General features: G+C 43.1%; 1 protein-coding gene across 1 annotated transcript in view; it reads right to left on the bottom strand.

Moving 5' to 3' along the window:
- The window catches only part of LOC124795175 (serine/arginine repetitive matrix protein 1-like), a 475,479-nt gene that overhangs the window by 38,850 nt on the left and 417,924 nt on the right, over window positions 1-18,705 (bottom strand). Inside the window, exon 3 of the mRNA XM_047259074.1 lies at window positions 13,527-13,849. Within this exon, the coding sequence (XP_047115030.1) occupies window positions 13,527-13,849 (323 nt within the window). The remainder of the gene's footprint in view (window positions 1-13,526; window positions 13,850-18,705) is intronic.

Here is an 18,705-nt window from a genome sequence, read left to right as displayed (position 1 = left end):
TTTTATCTGCACAGGACATTCCATGGATTATTCTGCCCCCTAAATCTTGGTCTCCACGAGATCCTTTTGGGATTCAGTTATCAAGGAATCGTTGGAAATCCATTTGGCGGAAGATCTTATTAACCGTGAAGCTGGCTTTCAACTGGATAAGGCTTAGAATCCGGTGATTTCTTTAATTCCTTCAGAAAGCAAACATTTTTGTGACTAATGAGCGAGCGAGGTGGCGCAGTGGCTAGCACACTGGACTCGCATTCGGGAGGACGACGGTTCAATCCCGCGTGCGGCCATCCTGATTCAGGTTTTCCGTGATTTCCCTAAATCGCTCCAGGCAAATGCCGGGATGGTTCCTTTGAAAGGGCACGGCCGACTTCCTTCCCCGTCCTTCCCTAATCCGATGAGACCGATGACCTCGCAGTTTGGTCTCTTCCCCCAAACAACTCAACTCAACTTGTGACTAATGACACGTCTAGTGAGTCACTTTGATCTATTTTGACATCTGAATCTTAACTCTGCGAATATCACCATTGCCATATTCGAAGAGGACGCGAAACTCGATGGAGGTCGTTTATGTAGCGGCTGCCTTCGCGCATGCGTCTCCGAGTCAATGTTTGGTATACAGTTAGCGATGTGGACTAGCAATGTCCAGTGCAAAAGACTCAGCTGGATATGGCTGAATGGCTGCCAGCCGAAACATCGTGGCAAAGGTTCAACTTAATCGGGCTGCAATCCCGAAACTTCATGGAGCGCTATACAGGTTGCTGAACTGCACGTTCAGAAAAATATGGGAACTTGAAAGAATACCTGTTTCAGGCAATGTGCTGTAAAGTCTGGTAAAAACTCAACGATCGGGAATTCTACGTATCGGAAAGCACCGACAGTATTCTTCGACAGCAGAAGGAGCACTACCATCGCAGAAGGAGTATTCATACACCATATCTGCATTTTCTTCATAAGTGTGCATGTGTGATATTTTAGCTAGCGAATGTAGACTGCTAGCCGATACTTCTCTCTGATACACTGCCAGTCCCTCGAACTACTACTCTTACAAAACACCATTGGCAGTTGCGTGTTCAACGGGCTAGGTTAATGGCCCAAAGACATCCCGAGCAAAGAGGTTGAAAACAACGAGGTAGGTTGGGCTAAAAACGTCAGAAATTAGGTGGGTAAGACACATACGTATGTACATAAAACATTCTATCGCTGAAACTATTCGGAGTAAGGCACATGTCCATATGAAGTGTATTTGCTTCAGATGAGCGTTCCTGTCATATCCCCCAGTACTGATCATTCCTCATGGATCACGCTGTATAAAGTGCGAAATACAGTACGCAGAGCTGCCATTCCTGGGAGCAACAATTCTACTGAGCTTTGGTGGCAGGAGTGCATACGTTTTCCATGCTACTTTGGGTCTTTCCCCTAGTTCATGAACTTGTTGGGTGGCGGATGGTGGTGGTGGTGGTGGTGGTGGTGTGCTAGTCTCTAGACAACGCATGACCAGATGCTTTCAGTGGGTGAATGATCTGAAGGATGTGCTGGCCAGTGCGACAGTTTAACACCCTTTGTATCGAAGTGGCTGGGGACAGCAAAGGTAACGTCCAGTCTCGCCTTTTCTTGCTGAAAGACCTCTAAGACAGGGTGCAGACACTGACCTTGACACATCACAAATTTAACAATTGCTGTCTAGATTCCTGGTTATGTGAACAAATGTGATCGTGCTGTGTACCCAATGGTACCACACACAATTAAGCATGGTGCTGGACCTTGATGACAATGGCTAATGCCATTTGGCAACGTTTCTTCCCCTCCGAGTCTCCAGACACGAGTATGTCTGTTGCGATCTTGTACGAAGAATCGAGTCCTATCTAAGAAGACATTGTGATGCCTGTCCTGTGTCCATTGTTGTCGTTAGGCGCAACATTGTCCTCCCACTTCGCCTTTCCACTGCCTGAAGGGAAGCTGCTGCAATTGTTGCCAGGCTGATAGTCCGTGATGCTTCAGACGCTGTCGCAGTCGCGTTAAGGATACTCGTCTTGCTGAGAACTTGTCCATTTACTGACACAATGTACATGACTTGACTGTCGATCCTGCATTTTCAAGCAGACAGTATGTCTGTTCTTCTGGGCGCTACTCACGTGGAACTGTTGAGACCCTGTATAATGTTGATAATGCTCGCCCCCAACCCCCCCCCCCCCCACCCATGAACCCATCGATCTGATGTTCGATTACAATCGTGGGATCCCGACTGATGCTAATAGCAACACAGCAGAGCGATAAACAGTCTCGAAGGGCCACGATATTGTCGCTATCGGATTTTGATATGTACTAGTAGTTGGTTGGTTTGGAGTGAAAGGGACTAAAGTGCAAGGTCGTCAGTCCCTTCATCTGTTAAGTGGCAATCCAGGAATGGTTATCAAAGGAAGGAAGTGAAAGGCAAATCCTGGGAAACCTAACACAATACAAAACAGAGATAAAAAACCCATAAAAAAGACCATGTAGCCAAGTCGTCAAAAGATCAGTCAAAACAAGGCACTAAAACCAAGAAATGGAAAGGCCGACAAGGGATCTCTGGGTGGAGCGGTGGGGGGGGGGGGAGGCGGGGGAAGCAAGAGGGGGGTGCCCCATCAACCCCTCAGGCGGTCAGTCAATGAGGACAAAAAGCGCTACCGTACAGTGGTGAACAGAAACCACCTTCGTGAACAAAACGTAACCCCAGGTCAGCCGAGGTGGCGTCGTCCGATAGCACCAGAGGTGGCGTGTCCGGTAGATTAAGATGCCGCCTCAAAGCAGCAATTGGATGAGTCGGTGGGCCACCGTCAGGCGGGCTCCGCATCGGCAGCAAGGGGGATCCTCATGTCGGAGAACGTGGCCATGGGTCAGCCAAGTGTGGCAAATGCGGAGTCAACGGAGGATGGTGGATTTCCTGCGAGAAGCACTCAGAGAAGACTGCAAAGCGGTCGTGGTCTCCTCAATTGTCCTCAGTTTGTTTGGGGAGATCAGAGCAGACCATTCTGTGTTCCAGACTTCCAGCAATCTACTGCGTATAAACAACCGGTTCTGGGACCACATTTCCAGAATCGGCATCCGAGTGGCCAGCTTTGCCAACTGGTCAGCTCGTTCATTTCCCGAAACATGTGCTAATAAACGTACCTCTTCTTACACGAGGCATAAAACGATATTCTCAGTAACAACAAATATTAGAATGAAGTTTTGAATGAGGAACCCGCTGCATTATCTTTCCTCATACACAGAATGCAGATGACACAATTCTTATCTATATTGTGTCTGTGCTTGATTGCTAATCAATTGTTTATCCAAATATGTAGTACAGTTCTTGCTAATTCGTTGCACGCTACCGTCATAGTGTACCGATTTCAATGGCTATCAGTGTATTTTTCAAAAGTTTATGGAAGGAATTTCTCACATCAAAATCGACAAAACAGATATTAACGAAAGTGTATTTACCGTGCGTGCATGGGTACAAGTAAAATTTAGGCTTATGGCATGATTAACCGTTGCGGCGTAACAGAATACGTGAGCTGTCACAATACCGACCAAGCGTATGTAGGTGACGAGAGACAAATTGTAAGTAAGTGTTTGATTCAAAAGTTGTTTATAATTTGTTTTAAATAATTGTGATCGTATATTACATGAACGTTTGTTTTCTTTTGTTACACGTTGAGATCTATGACGACGCAGTATACTGAAGGTGGTATCTTCGCTGCGACTGCCAAAGATGCTGCAGTGACCACTGCCACAGCGGAAGGGGAAGGCGAGCGTTTTCAAGAAGATCCAGCCGCCGACTGTTGCCGCCCTCTGAATATTGTCAAGTGTTAACTGAGCCCATTCTAATTGAATAAAAAAGGAACAAGATATATTTGCAAATAAACGTATTGGTATATTATGTCAGCCAGTCTTCTGACATCTGTCACTTGATGTCTGTCCGTTGACATCTGTATGTTCTTATACGACGAACATAACATAGTTGTTAAGTTAACGGTACTTCTAAGCGTGCTTACACAAGAAGTATAAAGTGTTAATAATTCGTCAAGAGAAAGTTTACCTGTTAAGACAAAGAAATTTTATAATATTAGCGGGAGAATTGTTTCAATTTCTGAGTTGCTTTGAGGTCGATAACATATACAAAATGTAAAACAAAATATAAAACAAACATGGAGATAAAATTTTTTAACTTAATGTAAACAAGCTTCAGGGAGATACATAATCCGTTGCCGCTTGTTGTGAAAAGTAGCAATTTTAGAAGAACAACTGAAGGACACTTTTCCCAATCCAGTGTCTTTCTGATATTAAGAATCTACTAATTGAACAAAGAGATAATTTAACGAGAAAGCAATATTTAGTCCTGGCTGAAAGAAATCCGAACATGGTCGAACCGATTAATTGAAAATTCAAATATCTTAAAACTTGGAACTTCGTAGCCGGACCGCAACGCCGCATTGGGATATCCTGAAGGTTCGGTTCAGCCGCCCAGGTGGAAACGTTGTCTTCCTTAGTGCTCGCTGGAACGTTTCCTTCGAGAAATGAGTGTTGCGCAGTAAGTGCGTCTGTTGAGTGTAGGTGTTAAAAATGTGTGTGTGTGTGTATATACCGTGGTGCAATCTCTGTGAAGTATGATAGTGAGAGAAGGCAAAAGGATGACACTTGGGGAGGGGAGGGGGGGACACTAAGCGTTCGTCAGAGCTTTACATTCCTCTCAGATGGATCGCCATTAACATTGCCACATCATTCACTCCATGAGGCAGCGTACAGGAGTTTGTATTTTAACCCAGGACATGGTGTACAGCCTGTGACCGTCACACTCGGGCTCTAATAACTTTATTCTCTAACGGCCAGTTAGCAACGATGGAAATTTCGTCCATCGCCAGGATTTGAACTGACTTCCACGTAGTCGTAGGTGAGCGTTAGTGACCTCTCTCTCCAAGACGGGTGCGTTTGTACGTAAAATTCGTCAGCTTAAGTTTGTAACCTATAACTACTTTTCTTTCTGTTAAACTATCGAGTGATGTCTGACGTCTGCTGATTCATTCATTATATCGTCGATGGCGAAATTTTTCTGTAGAGACATATTTAGTTTGACATTTGTGAACGCTTGACGTTAGCGTACCGTTGCGTGCGTGGAGTAATTGTGAGTTAGCGTGAGAGAACATTCATTTCTTGAACAACAGATACAATTTTTATACACAGCCGCGTAAATGGTAATTGGTGGGACGCTGTACGACTATCAAAACCAGTATCCAGGCAGGAGACACTCGACTCACGCAATCTTTGTTGTATATCGTGATATCTGTAGCACCACGCACGATGGATCGAGGTAGACTACGATTCGCTTGTAACCTAGGACAGGAAGAACACATTTTGTCCTTTGTCATTACAAGCGTAACATGTACATCTCATAGTAGCGCATGGAAAGTACTTTAAGGCCTTTCATGCATCCGTATTATCTTCAAAGTCTACAGGTTGTTTTGCCCGCCCACCATCGACAGTGGGAGAACTGTAGCTTATTGTTGGTTGCACATCTGCTATTTATATCTTCAGTATTGTTTACAGATGTGTCAGCATTCAGGAGAAATAGAATACAAAATTTCCACAACTGGGGTATGTGGACAGATGATAATCCTTACGGCACAATACTGGTAAGGTGCCACCTGTAGTATACGATTAATACGAGGGCTGGCATCTTAGACGACGATCTGGAAAGTTCTTACGTACTCCTGTTACAGAAAAATTGCGTGTGGTAGCTTGTCACTTAGAAAGAAAGTAATGACTGCAGAAAAGCGTGTTCACTCACGGGCAGCATGTCTCTTCAAGAAGCTCGACATTTTAACTGCGCCGTCACAATACATATTTTCGCTAATGAAATCCGTCAAAAATAACCATCACGATTTGAGACTTACTCATCCATTGTGGACGTGGGACAGCGCTTGGTCAAATATTTAACAAATAAATTCATCAAACAGCCGTGCAAACTGAGAAGTTATTTTATTGTATTTTCGCTACCAGTTTCCGCAGTTCAATAGGCCATCTTCACGCCCCATATGCAGCTCTCAAAAATTATAGATATTGGCATACTGGCGCCATCTGTTTCTAGATGATGTGAATTCTCAAGTGCTTTATTTGAAAACTTGACTCAAAGACTGACTCAAGGCACCACCTTGTACAACATGTACAAGACTGAATCAAATCTTCGAAGGAAACTCTTGAGAGTTCACGACATCAGAAACAGATGGTCCCAGTATGACAATATTGATAATTTTTGAGAAGTGCATATGGGGCCTGAAGATGGCATATTAAATTACCGAAACTGATAGCGAAAATAAAATAATTTCTCAGTTTGCTCGATTGTCTGGTGAATTTCTTTGTTACATAACACAAAATGTTTGACAGCGAATCAAGTCTTAAGCCCAATTTAAAATCATTTCTCGTGGACAACCCCTTCTATTCCATTGACCAATTTCTACTTAGAAATTGGTATCCAGCAGCACTAACAATGTATACATATCATGTAAACGGACTCTTTCCTCATCATTTCTATAACAGAATCGTTCAAATGTCTATGGAATATTTAACTAATTAACTAACTAGCTATCCCTCTTCAAGGCGCGCAATTTGACGATAACGTCTATTTCCGCACCTTACCGTACTGTAATACTCAGTTCCCTAAACCTAGAAGAAAGCTTGTCCAACCTGACAAACAAGAAGACAGAAAAGAGGAGAAAAAGTAGATACTGCAGCCTTCTTCCCGTGATTTACAAGATAGTCAATAAAATTATCATAAAATTCTATAAAAGATGTATTGACTTAATCATGCGAAGGAACAAAGTGACTTTAAAAGTACAGGTAGCACAATGGATCACTTGTAAATTGTGAAAGACATTATAGAAGCGAGAAATGAGTGTCGATTGCCGCTTTGTCTGGCATTCGAAGAGTTCTAGGAAGCTTTTAACTAATCTGCAACAACATGCGTTGTAACAGGCTTAGTGAAACAAGGCCCTGATTCAGCTTACGTAAACATAGTGAACATGTTTGTTGCCTGACAAAGAAAGTGAACCATCCAGAAGGCGAAGAGAAAACGAAACCAAACTTCACGGCAGAAAGGAAGTATCATGTTATCTAGTCCTTCATTACATACATATGACAGCTGGAAAGATTTGACGTCCGACCTGGTCTCTCACACGTTTAATCGGGGACAAATTTCAGTGCCTTGCTGGCCTTCAACATCATGAAGATAGTTCTCACAGAATCGTGATGTGAGCATTGTTATGTTGAAAAATGGCATCACAGTACTGTTGTATGAGAGGTAAAACATGGAGAAGCAGGATGTTAGTGATGTCAGAGTTCCCTCGAACACAACCCGCTGTGAGCTGAAGTCATACCCAACTGCTCTCCACACCATGATGACAGGTGGAAAACGGCTGTGCCCCTTCTAAATTTTGGAAGTATGGGACCCGTCAGCACGTCTGCTCCCTACTCGTCGACGATGGTCATCCAGGGTCGTGCAGAACCACGATTCATCTGAACACAATGTGACGCCATTCATCACCAGTCCACGCTCTCCAGTCACAGTACCACTTCAACCGCAGCCGTTGGCGTTGTTATGTCATCTGCTGCCTACGCATGGCACAGTAATTCACTGGTCTGGCTGCTACTGATCTCCGACCAGATGGCAAAAAATGTAGCGGGGAGTCCATTAATGTTTCTCATATGGCAGAGACAGATGGGAAGGGGTTACGATGAGCCTGGTGCACAACACGGTGATCCTCCGTTGTGTTGGTCAGACGAGGTCGGCTGGAACCTTGCCGACGAGAATGCCCGCCCTTACGTTCCCATGCAACCCAACGTTGGGCCACAGTCGCACGCGAGTACCCCACAAATTTGGATATTGCACAATTCGACCAGCCGGCGAAACTGGGACCCACAATGAGGACCCATTATAAATGTCAGCTGCTGATAACGTCTTGTCTCAGTACGCGGCATTCCATGTCCTTCACAGTCATCTGACGCTGGCCGTTATCAGGCCTGGTAACGACAGTAAACTCTAACAGCAATAATGCCGTTCTACTTGTCACAGAGAACTGCAACTCTAATCATTTACATACTCGCTGATGGCGTGAACATTTACGAAGTTAACGTTGACATCTGTCCATGTATTCTCGGTGCTTCACATTTTCTGTCAGGCTGTGTATTTGTCAAAAGCAATTGTTCAAATGTTCAAATGTGTGTGAAATCTAATGGGACTTAACTGCTAAGGTCATCAGTCCCTAAGTTTACACACTAGTTAACCTAAATTATCCGAAGGACAAACATACACACCCACGACCGAGGGAGGACTCGAACCTCCGCCGGGACCAGCCGCACTGTCCATGACTGCAGCGCAATAGACCGCTCGGCTAATCCCGCGCGGCCAAAAGCAATTTTTTTATCAGATTTCGTCAGGGTTGTGAGTAATTACGGAGTGAGGAGTCATACAAGGAGATTACATATAACCAAAACTATTCTCAACAGCTCTAAAAGCAGTTTTCAGATCCCCAAACTAGAAAAGAAGGTGTATATATATGAATGGAACGTACACCTGGACCACTTTCGTTTTGCTGCTAACGTGCAGAAGAACGAAATAGAGCAAGTTTGAATGTGGGCACAAAAATCAGTTGTTGTGAGACTAGAGTATAAGTGACTAGTAGAGATGAAAGCGATATAAATTAAAAATGAAGTCATAGAATAAATGGACTATTATTGTATGTAGAGCAGCAAAATAAATAAGCGGAGAAGTAATGATGACACTGGATGCTTTTGATTACTTTCTTATGGCTCGCGTTCACAACTGTGTAGAACTTTTTTTAAAGACATTTTCGGCACTGACTGTAGATTGCAATTTCGGCCTTGATGCCATTATCAGGTGGTCCGCTGCAGACGACTGTGCTTCAGAACACGTCAAACTTTAATAAAAATACACCGACATGTACACAAGTCCTGGCAATCTTATCCTTAGCTATTTGATCTTATATGATGAAACTGCAGCATTGTTACCAGACTCAGATACGACGATGACGTGTGCCTCGGAAAGTTGTCAAACTTAGACGTAGCCGCGCGGTCCAGGGCGCCTTGTCAAGGTCCGTGCCGCTCCTCATGTCGGAGGTTCGAGCCCTCCCTCGGGCCTGGGTGTGTGTGTGTTGTCGATAGCGTAACTTAGTTTATGTTAGATTAAGTAGTGTGTTGGCTTAGGACCCGATGACCTCAGCAGTTTGGTCCCATAAGACCTTACCACAAATATCCTTTGACATGTGATGAAGCACATTCGTTTGTAGCAGACCACTTGATAATGCCTCTAAGGCCGAAATTGCATTTGTGAATATCGTTTCTACAGACAGTGGCGAAAATAATGTCGTAAAAAAAAAAGAGTGCTTTTGTTAAATTTAATTGCGTTGTGGAGAGTCAGCTTCTAATGGGTCTGAAAAAGAAGGTTGAGAGGTGGCAGAAGCCCCCTCTCATATTTCTAACTTAGTCTGAGTAATTCGATCTTCCTCTCTAATTGCATGTGGTGAAAAGTCGCTATTCCTTCACACGCGGACTTCCCACGCAGCGTCTCTCGTCACCCGGGTGGTCCGGTGACAGGTGGGCACTGCTGATCTTGAAAGGGTTAAGCCGACGGGTGTGAGGAAGTCGAGTGAATGCTTTCCAGACGCCGACATTGTCAAAAGACACGCCCGCAGAGGCCTGAAGGAACGGCTGGGCTAGAGATTCCGTTACTTCGCAGAAACTTAGCGAAAACGCTTTATGGCGGGCTACCAGCGAGGCGTGGGAATGACTTGCGTTCCCAGGCAGTTCCCGCATTTTCTGCAAAATCATAACTGTGATTGGCTTGCTCAGGGCATAGCTCCGTGACGTAGCAAAATCGGCGCAGAAATTGGCGCCAAGAATCTCCATTGGTGGAATGGTAGTGCTTCGGCAATAGAGTGGAATTTTCCTCCGGTTTTCGAGTTTCTGATTGGAACGTTTAACCACAGCCACTGCGTGGGGGCAGGAATGTTCTGTGTTCGGTTTGTACGGGTGCTCTTGTGGGAGTCGGCTCTCGCCTTTTGGTCGGAGTAGGTTACAAGACTGAGCTCTCGCTGCTCTGGACAGCCTGCCTTCCGTTGGCTGTCTAATATACTTTTATTTGATTGTAACTGTTTAACGAAGTTGCTGAAGTTTCGACTTCAACGTAACTTTCCGAATACAGTTGGCAATTGAGCGTTCTGTGGACAAGCGGCCTATGTTCTCTGTCTTGGGCAGTTTTGGCTATAGTTGACTGTATCAGAGTTACTGTGTGACTTTGCTTGTTAAAATCAATCACTGTACCGTTAGTGATTGTGTGGCGAGCCTTCTTCGTCTCCCTCAGAGGCGCATTTGTGGTGATAGGAAGTCTTTAGTCTGGAACAACCAGACCAGGACAATTTGTTTCGGGCTATACTCGCGACATTATCATCACCACGATGGGACGTCGAAGCAACCAGCCATCGCTTCCGGTACGCCAGATCGTGTCCTTGCAGTTAAGAAGACAGCTTGGTAATGTATGTCCGCAGCACCGGCAGATTAGGGAATTTGCACTGTGATAATCAGAGCTCAGCAGAGCGCGCCTGTTCGTCTTTTTCTAACTTTGTTCTGTCTTGGGTGTTCATTGTCTGAGTTCTCACTACTGTAGCAGCAATTAACGTTGGGTTGGTTGTGCGTTTCTCTTAAGATTTGAGTTGCAAGGGATTGGCTCCACGTATCACTTCGTCATAAATGTCACAATCTAGTTTATGGACAACTTCACCTTCACAGCATTTATTTGAGTATCCAATTTGATCCATTTTGATGTATTGTAAATGTTTCATGTTTTTTGTTGATGATTTTGAGTTTAGTCATAATAAATCAAATTGTTATTTTGGACATAACTTTCATTCTGTTAATCGGTAGAACAACCCTTTCATTTCTCACTACGTTACTGAAACTTTCCTGTATTTAATTAATGTCTATCAAATTAAATTATTGCAGGTGCCAAACTCTTTTCTACTCCACTTGCAGGGTCGATTACAGTCAGTTCACGTTTCTTCTTAATCCATGTGCAACAGCAAAAGTAGGAGTTAGAAAAGGGGGGGCTTAGAGCATCATTTCCATATGAAGATTCGAGAAGAATTTAGTGTTAAATACACTGCTAGCCCCGGCACCTCGCAAGGTTTACAGTGGACATTACTAATTATGACTCATGAGAGTCAGACATGAACTTTCAATGGGAAAACCATTACAAAAATTAGGGTTGCCGATAAACACATGCTGAGAATTACTAAAACTGGCAGGAAAACATGTAAATGGATCAGAGAACAAAACGACTGCAGTGAAAATGAAAGTTAGGATGGCAGGGCGTGCAGCAGGAAGGAATGAAGGAGGAAAGGAAGAATGGGAGAAAGAAGGAAAGAATGGAAGAAATAAGGAAAGAATGGAAGAAATAAGGAAAGAATGGAAGAAATAAGGAAAGAATGGAAGAAATAAGGAAAGAATGGAAGAAATAAGGAAAGAATGGAAGAAATAAGGAAAGAATGGAACAAAAAAGAAAAGAATGGAACAAAAAAGAAAAGAATAGAACAAAAAAGGAAAGAATAGAACAAAAAAGGAAAGAATGGAAGAAAAAAGAAAATAATGGAACAAGAAGGAAAGAATGGAAGAAAAAGGAAAGAATGGAAGAAAAAGGAAAGAATGGAGGAAAGAATGGAAGAAAGGAGGAAAGAAGAAAAGAATGGAAGAAAGACGAAAAGAATGGAAGAAAGACAAAAAGAACAGAAAAAAGACGAAAAGAACAGAAAAAAGAAGGAAAGAACAGAAGAAAGAAGGAAAGAACAGAAGAAAGAAGGAAAGAATGGAAGAAAGAAGGAAAGAATGGAAGAAAGAAGGAAAGAATGGAAGAAAGAAGGAAAAAATGGAAGAAGGAAGGAAAAAATGGAAGAAGGAAGGAAAAAATGGAAGAAGGAAGGAAAGAATGGAAGAAGGAACGAATGGAAGAAGGACGGAAAGAATGGAAGGAAGAAGGAAAGAATGGAAGAAAAAAGAAAAGAATGGAACAAGAAGGAAAGAATGCAAGAAAAAAGGAATGAATGGAAGAAAAAAGGAAAGAATGGAGGAAAGAAGAAAAGAATGGAAGAAAGACAAAAAGAACAGAACAAAGAAGGAAAGAACGGAAGAAAGAGGGAATGAATGGGAGAAAGAAGGAAAGAATCGAATAAAGAAGGAAAGAATGGAAGAAAGAAGGAAAGAATTGAACAAAAAAGAAAAGAATGGAACAATAAAGGAAAGAATGGAAGAAAAAAGGAGAGAATGGAAGAAAAAAGGAGAGAATGGAAGAAAAAAGGAAAGAATGGAAGAAAAAAGGAAAGAATGGAAGAAAAAAGGAAAGAATGGAAGAAAAAAGGAAAGAATGGAGGAAAGAAGAAAAGAATGGAAGAAAGACAAACAGAACAGAAGAAAGAAGGAAAGAATGGAAGAAAGAAGGAAAGAATGGGAGAAAGAAGGAAAGAATGGGAGAAAGAAGGAAAGAATGGGAGAAAGAAGAAAAAATGGGAGAAAGAAGGAAGGTTGGAAGAAAAAAAGGAAAGAATGGAAGAAAGAAGGAAACTAAGGAGGAAAGAAGAAAAGAACGGAAGAAAGAGGAAAAGAACAGAAGAAAGAAGGAAAGAACGGAAGAAAGAAGGAAAAAACGGAAGAAAGAAGGAAAAAACGGAAGAAAGAAGGAAAGAATGGAAGAAGGAAGGAAAGAATGGAAGAAGGAAGGAAAGAATGGAAGAAGGAAGGAAAGAATGGAAGAAGGAAGGAAAGAATGGAAGAAAGAAGGAAAGATTGGAAGAAAAAAGAAAGGAATGGAACAAAAAAGGAAAGAATGGAACAAAAAAGGAAAGAATGGAACAAAAAAGGAAAGAATGGAAGAAAGAAGGAAAGAACGGAAGAAAGAAGGAAAGAACGGAAGAAAGAAGGAAAGAACGGAAGAAAGAAGGAAAGAACGGAAGAAAGAAGGAAAGAATGGAAGAAAGAGGGAAAGAATGGAAGAAAAAAGGAAAGAATGGAAGAAAGAAGGAAACTATGGAGGAAAGAAGAAAAGAACGAATGAAAGACGAAAAGAATGGAAGAAAGAAGGAAAGAACGGAAGAAAGAAGGAAAGAATGGAAGAAAGAAGGAAAGAATGGAAGAAAGAAGGAAAAAATTGAAGAAGGAAGGAAAGAATGGAGAAGGAAGGAATGGAAGAAGGAAGGAAAGAAAGAAAAGAAAGAAAAGAATGGAAGAATGGATGAATGTTTGTATTGACCGATTGACGCTGGATGGATGGATATTTTAATCGATTGATGCTGGACGGATATATTAAATGAAGAATGCTGGATGGATAGATGGATGATATGGTTGAATGATGATGGATCGATTGGATGACGGATCCTATAAAAATGGTGACCCTCATTATGTCTTGTAGATACAGAATATCTACAAATGATAGGACTTTTGAGACGTACTTGTTGATGGGTTCCAGCGGGTAGCTGCGGTCCCAGCCGGGAGCGGCGGGCGCCGAGTTGTTCGGCTTGCGGCGCTCGTCGAACATCTGGCGCACGCGGCCGCCGCCAACGGCGCCGTTATTGTTGTTGATGCCGTTGCTGAGGCTGGTGCGTACGCTGTTGTTGTTGGTGGTGGTGAGTGTGCTGAAGGCGGCGGTGCTGAGGCTGGAGCTGAGCGAGGTGGAGCGCGTGACGACGCGGTCGAGGGCGCGCTGCTGCTGGCTCTCGTACAGCTGCAGCAGCTTCTGCTCCTTCTCCTGCAGCTGCCGCTGCTGGATGCGAGCCTGCGAACACAGGGCAGCCGTCGTACAGCGTAATAAGAATCCTCACAAACACACCACGGCTCTAAGCGTTTTATATTTCTTACATTTAAGTGGGATTAGTTGCCGACGACGAGAGAACCAAATATATGATCATCTCACACCGACATGATTTCCCTACCACTATCAATACACATGGACACAGTTTTAACAAAATGTCAGTTTGGTTTCCAGAAGGGTTTTTCAACGGAAAGTGCTATACAGGAAACATTCCTCACACACAAATAAAGAAAAGATGTTATGTGGACATGTGTCCGGAAACGCTTAATTTCCATGTTAGAGCTCATTTTAGTTTCGTCAGTATTTACTGCACTTCCTCGATTCACCGCCAGTTGGCCCAATTGAAGGAAGGTAATGTTGACTTCGGTGCTTGTGTTGACATGCGACTCGTTGCTCTACAGTACTAGCATCAAGAACATCAGTACGTAGCATCAACAGGTTAGTGTTTATCACGAACGTGGTTTTGCAGTCAGTGCAATTTTTACAAATGCGGAGTTGGCAGATGCCCATTTGATGTACGGATTAGCTTGGGCCAATAGCCGTGGCGCGGTGCGTTTGTATCGAGACAGATTTCCAGAACGAAGGTGTCCCGACAGGAAGACGTTCGAAGCAATAGATCGTCGTCTTAGGGAGCACGGAACATTCCAGCCTATGACTCGCGACTGGGGAAGACCTAGAACGACGAGGACACCTGCAATGGACGAGGCAATTCTTCGTGCAGTTGACGATAACCCAAATGTAAGCGTCAGAGAAGTTGCTGCTGTACAAGGTAAAGTTGACCACGTCACTGTATGGAGAGTGCTACGGGAGAACCAGTTGTTTCCGTACCATGTACAGCGTGTGCAGGCACTATCAGCAGCTGATTGGCCTCCACGGGTACACTTCTGCGAATGGTTCATCCAACAATGTGTCAATCCTCATTTCAGTGCAAATGTTCTCTTTACGGATGAGGCTTCATTCCAACGTGATCAAATTGTAAATTTTCACAATCAACATGTGTGGGCTGACGAGAATCCGCACGCAATCTGCATCTACATCTAAATCTACATGATTACTCTGCAATTCACATTTAAGTGCTTGGCAGAGGGTTCATCGAACCAAAATCATACTATCTCTCTACCATTCCACTCCCGAACAAATGGCTCAAATGGCTCTGAGCACTATGCGACTTAACTTCTGAGGTCATCAGTCGCCTAGAACTTAGAACTAATTAAACCTAACTAACCTAAGGACATCACACACATCCATGCCCGAGGCAGGATTCGAACCTGCGACCGTAGCAGTCGCTCGGCTCCAGACTGTACCACCCAGAACCGCACGGTCACTCCGGCCGGCCACTCCCGAACAGCGCGCGGGAAAAACGAACACCTAAACCTTTCTGTTAGAGCTCTGTTTTATTTTGATGATCATTCCTACCTATGCAGGTTGGGCTCAACAAAATATTTTCGCATTCGGAAGAGAAAGTTAGTGACTGAAATTTCGTAAATAGATCTCGCCGCGACGAAAAACGTCTTTGCTTTTATGACTTCCATCCCAACTCGCGTATCATATCTGCCACACTCTCTCCCCTATTACGTGATAATACAAAACGAGCTGCCCTTTTCTGCACCCTTTCGATGTCCTCCGTCAATCCCACCTGGTAAGGATCCCACACCGCGCAGCAATATTCTAACAGAGGACGAACGAGTGTAGCGTAAGCTGTCTCTTTAGTGGACTTGTTGCATCTTCTAAGTGTCCTGCCAATGAAACGCAACCTTTGGCTCGCCTTCCCCACAATATTATCTATGTGGTCTTTCCAACTGAAGTTGTTCGTTATTTTAACACCCAGGTACTTAGTTGAATTGACAGCCTTGAGAATTGTACTATTTATCTAGTAATCGAATTCCAACGGATTTCTTTTGGAACTCTTGTGGATCACCTTAGACTTTTCGTTATTTAGCGTCAACTGCCACCTGCTACACCATACAGCAATCTTTTCTAACTCGCTTTGCAACTGATACTGGTCTTCGGATGACCCTACTAGACGGTAAATTACAGCATCATCTGCGAACAACCTAAGAGAACTGCTCAGATTGTCACCCAGGTCATTTATATGGATCAGGAACAGCAGAGGTCCCAGAACGCTTCCCTGGGGAGCACCTGATATCACTTCAGTTGTGCAGTCACGTCATCAACACAGATTTTCTGTGAACGTTTGGGCAGGCATTGTTGGTGATGTCTTGATTGGGCCCCATGTTCTTCCACCTACGCTCAATGGAGCACGTTATCATGATTTCATATGGGATACTCTACCTGTGCTGCTAGAACATGTGCCTTCACAAGTACGACACAACATGTGGTTCATGCACGATGGAGCTCCTGCACATTTCAGTCGAAGTGTTTGTACGCTTCTCAACAACAGATTCGGCGACCGATGTATTGGTAGAGGCGGACCAATTCCATGGCCTCCACGCTCTCCTGACCTGAACCCTCTTGACTTTCATTTATGGGGGCATTTGAAAGCTCTTGTCTACGCAGCCCCGGTACCAAATGTAGGGACTCTTCGTGCTCGTATTGTGGCGGCTGTGATACAATACGCCATTCTCCAGGGCTGCATCAGCGCATCAGGGATTCCATGCGACGGGGGGTGGATGCATGTATCCTCACTAACGGAGGACATTTTGAACATTTCCTGTAACAAAGTATTTGAAGTCACGCTGGTACGTTCTGTTGCTGTGTGTTTCTATTCCATGATTAATGTGATTTGAAGAGAAGTAATAAAATGAGATCTAACATGGAAAGTAAGCGTTTCCGGACACATGTCCACATAACAAATTTTCTTTCTTTGTCTGTGAGGAATGTTTCCTGAAAGTTTGGCCGTACCTTTTTGTAACACCCTGTATATACTTTCACTAATGAAATATTAAATGCTCTCAGTAACCGGAAGTCACCCGTTGGGATTTTTTTGTGATCTATCAATGGCTTTTGATTGTGTAAATCATGGAATACTTCTAGATAACCTCAAGTACTGTGGTATGAATGGGACAGTGCTCAAATGGTTTAAATCATACCTAACTGGAAGAGTGCAGAAAGTTGAAATAAACAGTTCACATAATATGCAAAAAACTGGTGATTTCTCAAACTGGGGAACAATCAAGAATGGGGAGCCGCAAGGTTCGGTCTTGGGTCCTCTGCTGTTCTTAATATATATTAATGACTTGCCATTCTATATTCACGAAGATGCAAAGCTGGTACTTTGCCGATGATACAAGTATAGCTATCACACCCAACAGACAAGAATTAACTGGTGAAATTGTAAAGGATGTTTTTCAGAAAATCATTAAGTGGTTCTCCGCAAATTGGCTCTCATTAAACTTTGACAAAATACAGTACGTACAGTTCCACACAGTATTGGAATGACACCATTAATAAATATAGACTTCGATCAGAAATCGGTAGCTAAGGTAGAGTATTCAAAATTTCTAGGTGTATGCATTGATGAGGGGTTGAACTGGAAAAAACACACTGAGGATCTGCTGAAACGTTTGAGTTCAGCTACTTACGCTATTAGGGTTCTTGCAAATTTTGGTGATATACATCTGAGGAAATTAGCTTACCACGCCTATTTTCATTCTCTGCTTTCGTATGGCATTATATTCTGGGGTAACTCTTCATTCAGTAAAAGAGTAGTCATTGCCCAAAAGCGTCTAATCACAGTAATTGCTGGAGCTCATCCAAGTCATCCTGCAGACACTTATTTAAAGAGCTAGGGATATTCACTGTAGCCTCACAATATATATATTCACTTATGACATTTGTTATTAAAAATCCGAAAGGATTCAAAAGTAAAAGCAGTTATATGGCTACAACACTAGGAGAAAGGATTGTCTTCACTACTCAAGGCTAAATCTAACTTTGGCTCAGAAGGGGGTATATTATGCTCTCACAAAAGTCTTTGATCACTTACCCAATAGCATCAAAAGTCTGACAGATAGCCATATAACATTTAAAAGGAAATTAAAAGAATTACTTAATGGCAACTCCTTCTAGTCATTAGATGAATTGTTGGATATAGTAAGTGGGTAATTTCCCCAACCCCCACGAAAAAAAAAAAATTAATAATATTAAGTGTCATGTAATATTTTGTGAAATGTAATATCTTGTATAGACACCTATTATTAACCTGACACGTTCCACATCATTACGAAGTGTCGTATTCATGATCTATGGAACAAGTACTAATCTAATCTAATCTAACGAATAGAGAAATTTAAGTACCTGGGATCGATTCTTTCTAATAAAAGCGAGGTTGAGAAAGAGATTTAACAGAGACTAATTAATACCAATCATCCCTTCTTTAGTCTCAATAACTTATTCATGTCACGCTTGGTCTCACAAAACAGCAAGATCGAACCTTACATGGCACTGGTAAAACCGGTTCTGTTATACGGCTGCGAGACATGTGTGACTTCACAAACAATTTAAGAGCGCATTTGCGCATTTGAAATGAAAGTGCTCAGGAAGATCTATGGGCCTACATTCAACAGAGAAAATGGAAAATGGGAAAGGAGGCAAAAAAAGGACTTGTACCAACGCTTTGGGAAATCTGGCGTTTGTACGGCCATCATAGGACGACGACTCCAGTGGTTGGGACATGTCTTTATGAGCTGGAAAATCTATCTCCAACCGAGTGTTCAATCCCAGCTGATTGGAAGACGCCCAAGAGGTCGTCGAAGGACTAGGTGGAAAGACAGGGTGATGAGGACGTTGCAGAAAGCAGAACCAACAGCATCCCTGGAAGATGCAATGGACAGAAGAAAGTGGAACAACATCTGCCGGAA

This window comes from Schistocerca piceifrons, chromosome 4 (assembly GCF_021461385.2).
Source record: "Schistocerca piceifrons isolate TAMUIC-IGC-003096 chromosome 4, iqSchPice1.1, whole genome shotgun sequence".
Lineage (NCBI taxonomy): Eukaryota > Metazoa > Arthropoda > Insecta > Orthoptera > Acrididae > Schistocerca > Schistocerca piceifrons.
Note: the sequence above shows the minus strand (reverse complement) of the source record. Positions and strands in the feature narration are given on the sequence as shown.